The 6,966-nt window shown below is 32.1% G+C and overlaps 2 protein-coding genes across 2 annotated transcripts; both read right to left on the bottom strand.

Annotated features, from left to right (window-relative positions):
• Positions 1-238: 238 nt before the first annotated feature.
• LOC107627138 (protein IWS1 homolog 1-like) lies at positions 239-1,271 on the bottom strand. The gene is made up of 5 exons (XM_088505802.1): positions 1,209-1,271; positions 937-1,014; positions 653-744; positions 495-557; positions 239-395 (listed from the first exon to the last, which is right to left on the bottom strand). The coding sequence occupies exons 2-5, from the start codon at positions 1,006-1,008 to the stop codon at positions 239-241; spliced, it is 384 nt and encodes a 127-aa protein (XP_088361928.1). The 5' UTR covers positions 1,009-1,014; positions 1,209-1,271.
• Positions 1,272-2,914: 1,643 nt separating this feature from the next.
• On the bottom strand, positions 2,915-3,611 carry LOC148573529 (bifunctional riboflavin kinase/FMN phosphatase-like). The gene is made up of 3 exons (XM_088503670.1): positions 3,558-3,611; positions 3,393-3,476; positions 2,915-3,055 (listed from the first exon to the last, which is right to left on the bottom strand). The coding sequence occupies exons 1-3, from the start codon at positions 3,609-3,611 to the stop codon at positions 2,915-2,917; spliced, it is 279 nt and encodes a 92-aa protein (XP_088359796.1).
• Positions 3,612-6,966: the final 3,355 nt, after the last annotated feature.

Genomic DNA, 6,966 nt, shown 5'->3' with positions numbered 1-6,966 from the left:
CAAAAAATCATAATCTATAAATGAAATATTATATAACTCATAAACAAAATATTAATATAATATATGATTTTTTATTATTGAAAATCAAAAGTAATAACTCCTATACAAAACCTTATCTTACTAAACTTACCAAAATACAAGCATTGCAATAAACACTAATCAGTCAAATCTACTATACAATTTCCTAAACTATATTAATATATAATAATGTATTTACACCATCTAATAAGTGTTGTATTTAAACCTTCATTCTCTGCAGATCTTGTGCAGCAGCTTTTGCTCGCGCTCTAACTTTTTCTGGATCAATTTTAGACTGGGGACGGATCACAAAATCCAAAGGTGTTGCTTCTGGCCTTGATGCATGTTGCCTTGAAGAAGACTGTCTAGATCTAGGCCTGCATTATACATTCAGAACAATTAGCATCTATAACACAAATCAGTGACAACTTAGTTCACACTGCTCCACTAGTAATATCTTAATTCCCAAGACTTACTGTGAAAATTCTAAATCAAGATCACCATCTCTAGATTTCATCCCTGCTGCTTTATTTGCCGGCAGGTAGAAATTCAGCATTATAGAAATTCAGCATATTGCAATACATAAAACAAATATTGCTCAAGACAAGCAATTTAAATCAGAATGGTTGAGCACTTATTAACAGTTGGCCTCCTGAAAGGAATCCTATCGTCCTCAGCATTTCTCATGTCCTTAAACCGTGTACTCTTATTAAATATGGGTCGGCTCTGCAATTACAAAGCAAAAATGATGTGCTTTTTTAAGTATCTGTCCCCCAAAAAGAAAAATACTCCTGGATGAAAATGGATAGTTTGTAAAAAAAGAAAATGCATACCATTATAATGTCTTCAAGAATCAGTACAATTTTTAAGGAAAGATAAATAATACATGCTGAAGCAAGAGTTTCACAGATTACTTACCCATTTGTCAACCAGTTTCTTAGCTAGTTTTCTATTTACATTGATTTCTTCGTCGGACTTCGATAGGAACATGATCACCTGTCAAGACAATATAGATCACACTTATGTTATGACTCCGAATAACAAGCTACATATTGATGCTCTCTTTTCTTTTTTTTTTCTTTTGCCCCAGGGAAGAGAAGGAAAGGGGGAGGGAAATGAGGGAAAAGAAGGCTGTTATTTTAAATGCTAAAAAATAGAGCATCTAGCCACATGATGAACTGAAGCACAACCTTCCCAAGACCACTCTTCTTCAGCTGTTCTCTTCTATCATACTGCTCTAGGTCAATAGGAAACTGCAAAGCATGTCCAATTAATCAGGAGCTAAATAATGCTGGAGAAGGGCAATTGAATAAAAAAAATATTTATAATGGTGAAAACTCGGTACAACATTTAAAATAGTCAAAATTGCTGTGCGTATGTTAATATTTGGCAAGCTTCCATCAGGAAGTGGCTCAAGCCAATTCTTTAACAAAGTTAGTACTCCATGGTCCAAAAATGTTAGAGCTATTTCCTGCAAAATAGACAAATAGTTGGTGGAAATTTACCAAAGAATATATGCATAAGTAAAATAGAATATTAAGGAAACACCAGAGCATAGTTAATATGACAAAAAATCAACAGCTTACTTCGAGAGGACTTCTGTTAGAAGATCCAACTTCTTTAGTTTATTAATGGCAGGCTTCCCCTGTCTATTAAGTTCAGCATCCTCTTCAGCTGTGACCTCAAGCTCAGCCATGACGTTCTCAACTAATAAAGCTATTTCTACAGGACTTCTCTCATTCTTCTTCTTTTTCTTACCTACCTTGAAAAGATCCTTAATTTCATCATCCTCTTCACCTTCCTCTACCTAGAATATCAACATATGTCAGGTGTCAAAAGCTTTATAGTAAAACAATGCAACAAATCCCATAATTGATTTTTTGAAGAAATTGTCTCTAACTAGATCATAAACAGAGACCGAATAGCTTGAAATGAAAAGAAAGCTTAAGTTACATCCATCACATATTTTGGTTTACAACATGCTACCGGTACCAAAATATTATCCTAATCAGAAGGATATCAAACACAGTGAATCTGCTATTCTACTTACATGAGAATCTAACAATAAAAAGAAAAAATTCGGGAGAATTAATTCACCAACCTGGGGAGCATAACCAGGAGAATTAAAATATTTACTGATATTTTAATAGTGTTTAATTGAAAGAGGAACATAAAGAGACTTTGTACTTGTGTTTAATTGAAAGAGGAACATAAAGAGATTGCTGCACTAGTTATACTAAAAAAATTGTGCAAACAATAATACTATTTATTTTCTAGTTCTCATTAAAATTTAAACGTATCCAAGATGAAATTAACAAAAGAGAAAGGAAAATTAAATCAAACTTTGCCTAATATAATCACCGTGAACATTTTATGAAGTCTAATCACAATTATCCAACGGGGTATTTGATTTATGAAATTCCAAAAGACTCTTTTATTTCACTGCAAAGTATTAACATTGATATAGATATTTATTAAATTGTAAATTTCACTATTAAGAAATTGACTATCTTGGGTATACATTATCAGATTCATAATAGTATACTAAACCATATTAGTGATGAGAAAATAATTGTGAATTTCACTATTAATAATGCAATAAATGGGGTTGGTGTTATATGTACCACAAGGAACCCTCTGTTAAATAGTCCAAAACCAATTATATGCCTACTTTTGTATGCTTGATGCTACTATTAGTGCACCTTGGACTGCTCTCATTGCGCTAAAAAATCTCTACAAAAAAATGGAAAAGCAATTACTTGGAAGTTTTCCTATCAATCAACTAACTAAGTTTTGGTTCTGTTAAGAACATTAACTATGACAAAGTTGAGAGCAGACAACAAAATAGAATTCTTAAAGAAAATAACACTAACTAATTCAGGGTCTTGTATCATTGTCAGAGATGGATCATGAATGATGGACATGATGGGACCATGAATGCATATGAACCTCCGATCACTATCGGCAAGCGGGTTTCAAAAAGTGTCTGGACAAGCATATTAATTCCTTCAACAATGACTTCATCTTGAGCAGGCCCCTACATAAACATACATGATTTAATGACACAAGATTAAAACTTTGCTTAAGTGATATCAAGAAAGAAGAAAACACCACTTAAGATATTCTTTTGGAAAAATTCATTAATAACGCATTCTCAATTATAGTGTTAATTCGATAAAAGCATGATCATCATCCCAGCACAAGGGAAGTTCAAGAGCCTTCTCAGCAATTTCACCGTCTTCATGAATCTTAGCTATTAAGCTTTCAAGGGATGGAAAATTGGCCTATATATATGCACACAATGCCAGGTTTTAGTGAAGCTTAAAAAGTATATGCAACACAAGTAACACAAGAAATACTCATTCAGCTAATACCTCGGGACGAATGTAACCAACTATAATGAGCCAAAGTTCTTTCCCATAGAAATCCTCATCAAACTTGTGAAGTATCCAAGGCTCCTGTGTTGATAGAAAGGTATCATCAAGAAACTTATGAGGCAAATAATTCTTTTACTACAGATGAATGATCAGAACACTTACTATAGTCTTTTCTTTGTTGTCAAAATATGGATTCCAACCAATGCTCATGACCATTTTAAAAACACCTCTGGATGATAATCCAGCCCAACCAAAATAAATCCCCGAAGGATGCTCTGCAAGGAGATCTGAATAGCCCTTCGTTGATAAATTAGCCGCAAGAAAATGGTTTATTCACTACTATTAGTACTAGACCAGAATTCATCTGCAGATGAGATATATTCAAAGACAAATTACAAAATCAATACCACATTTGAACCTATACTACAGGAAATGAGGAAACCACAAAACATGATTGTTATCTCATAGAAACACTTATTCTTTTGGTTCATACCAGAAGTTTGAACTACTCTTGCTTATAAAAATATGCTTTTTATTATAAAAAGCAAAATAATAGTACGAAAAATCTAATGAAGTGGTAGTATGGCATCATTTACACCCAACGAATAATATTGCATTACATCCATTCATCAAATTTAATATTAAATTACTTTTTGCTGGGTAGCAAAGCTCTTTGCTTATCAACCTTATCTTCAAATATCACAGTACAATAGTCAATACAAGATGAAAATAACCTGTTTGTAAAAGGTTACCGACACTTAAAAAGAAAAAAAAATGAACCAAGCTTCAAATTCATTTATTGTTTCCATAAATATTGCCTCTTGAGATAGTTTTTTAAAAATAATAACATTGACTATTTTAAAACAAAATTTAAAAGAAAAGCTAAATAGAAGAAACTCTGTACAGTGCAGTGTTCTTTGAGGAAGACAAGAATCCCCTCAAATCCTTTCAATACATTTCTAACATAAGGTAATAATAAGTGAAGATTTCATAAATCATCTTTTTTTATAATTTAGACTTATAAGTAGAAATTATGAATAGTTCTATATATTTCTAACATAAGGTAATGGCTGGTTTAAATCCAAACCTGTCGGGGGAGAAAGAGGTGCAGACATATTGTTGCTTTTGTTGAATGCTTCTGCTTGGTATTGTCATCTAGCAATGTGCAAAGTGGAAGTAGCAATAAATAATAAATAGCAATGTGAGAAGAGGCAAGGCAGTACCTATTTTGTTTTGTTTGCTTAAAGAAGAGGCAAGGCAGAAAATTTAATTACCTTCTCCAAAAGATAAGCTATCCTGTTGCTGTAAAAATTCATAATATTTTGCTAAGGCCCTTAGATTCTCTGGATAGATTCAAGAAAACCAAAAAGGAAACTACAAAAAAGAAAGCCAAAAAAGAAACTACAAAGCCAAAAAAAAAAACTACAAATTACAATTCATATATAGCATCCAAAATGAGATAAATAAACATGGTAATTGGTCACGCATTAGATCAGTTCTTAAGTCCTTCATTGAGACTGAAAAATCAATTATTTCTCATATCATGGAAATAGAGATGGTTGGAAGTGAGTGTGACGGAAAAAGGTATTAGAGGATTAATAAATAAAATAGTATTCTAGGAAAGGATATTTAGATTTTATGGAGATAATGATAACTAGTGAGTAACAAAAAAAATCAGAGTACAACTAAAATTGTATCTAATTATATAAAGTAGGTTTGGCAAGACCAAAGAAAGAAATAACCTGCCACCACCAATTTCACCCTCAAAAGTGAAAAGCTTTTCATACATCGCTGTCCAAAAAGAGAGAGACAATTAGCTAATATAAAAATATATTAAAAAGAATTACACTTTTCTTTAAGACATAAAAGTCAAGTTCGATTATAATAACTAAATAGATCTCAATGCATTACTGATGCGTGAGCATCTTTCCTATCTTTTCCTAGTGAATTTGCATCTAATTTATTGAGTTTAATTAAAAATTAATTATATTTTAGCCATTATGGATGCTATTTTGAGTTTTGTGCAATTTTATTTAATTTAGGTAGCATTCGGATGGATTTGATGAAGTTTCTGCAGAGAAAGAGAAGAAGCCAATGAGATGACCAGCGAATATCGACGCGGATGCATGGCTCACGCGACCGCGCGGAATGGAGGAAATCACAATGACGCGATCACGTGCCTGACACGAAAGCGTGGACTGGAATCTACACAAATGACGCGAACGCGTGGACGACGCGGACGCGTCACATGAGCGATCTGCAGAATTGACAGAAAACGCTGGGGGCAATTTCTGAGCTGTTTTAACCCAGTTCTTAGCCCAGAAAACACAGATTAAAAGCTGCAGAATGGACAAATCAAGTGGTCCCCACCCATCAGCTGAAGACTTGTTAATTAATTCTAATTTAAATTCAAATCTTATTTTAGGAAAAGATATTATTTTAATTTTAATTTTTAGAAATTTGATTTTTAAAATTATTAGGATTAGTTATAAAAGGGATCTTAACAGGGTGGTTCCAGCACAACATTCCACAACATTATTCCATACAAATTTACATTTCATATTCCATGAGCAACTAATTCTCCATTATTAAGGTTATGAGCTCTGTCTATTGTATGGATCGATAATATTATTTTTCTATTTTAATTCATGTTTTGATTTATATTTCAATAATTGTTTTCGTTCTTTATTTTATGAATTTGGGTGGAACAGAAGTATCACCCATGTTCTATTTGAGTTCTTGTATAACTTGGAAAAGCTCTTTACTTGAACAATAACTTGAAAACATATTATCCTGAATTTCTAATTGTTTGTATTTAACGGGATACGTGACATATAATCCCTTTATTTTTGGACAATTGAGATTTTTGTGGCATATAAACTGGAATTTGATCATCACCCTCTAATTGAAATTAATTGACCAAGGAATTGGCAGTTGGTGAATTTTAGAGGAGACTAGGAAGGTCTAAGAAATTAGGGTCTAGTCACAAATAGTTTGTCATGAATTAAATCTTGCATGATTAAAATAGTTAATAAGAAAAGTCAATCCAGAAAATAGATAACTCTGAAACCTTAACTACCTCCTCAATATTTTATTCCCAACTTATTTATCTGCCTATCTTTAATATTCTAAATTTACTGTTTAATGCTTTTGAACTTCCAAACACTATTTTCTGTTTTTCTAACTAATCCTATCAAACGTATTGTTGCTTAATCCATCAATCCTCATGGGATCGACCCTTACTCACGTAAGGTATTACTTGGTACAACCCGATACACTTGCCGGTAAGTTAGTGAGTTACAAATACCGCACCAAATTTTTGGCGCCGTTGCCAGGGAATTGACTGTGATTAACAACTTTTAGTTGTTTGATTTTTTAGATTAGGCGTTTTAATTTTAATTTTATTTAAATATTATTTTATTATTTTTCTTTCAAAAAAAAATTTATAAAATTTAAAATTTCCGTTGTTTTCTTTTTTTTTTCGTTTCCCCCTGTTTCGTTATATTTTTTTAGTCCGTTTTTATTTTATTATTTTATTCCATTTTTATTTTATTTTCATTTTATTTTCGTT

This window comes from Arachis ipaensis, chromosome B2 (genome assembly GCF_059453495.1).
Source record: "Arachis ipaensis isolate K30076 ecotype BB chromosome B2, ASM5945349v1, whole genome shotgun sequence".
NCBI lineage: Eukaryota > Viridiplantae > Streptophyta > Magnoliopsida > Fabales > Fabaceae > Arachis > Arachis ipaensis.
Note: the sequence above shows the minus strand (reverse complement) of the source record. Positions and strands in the feature narration are given on the sequence as shown.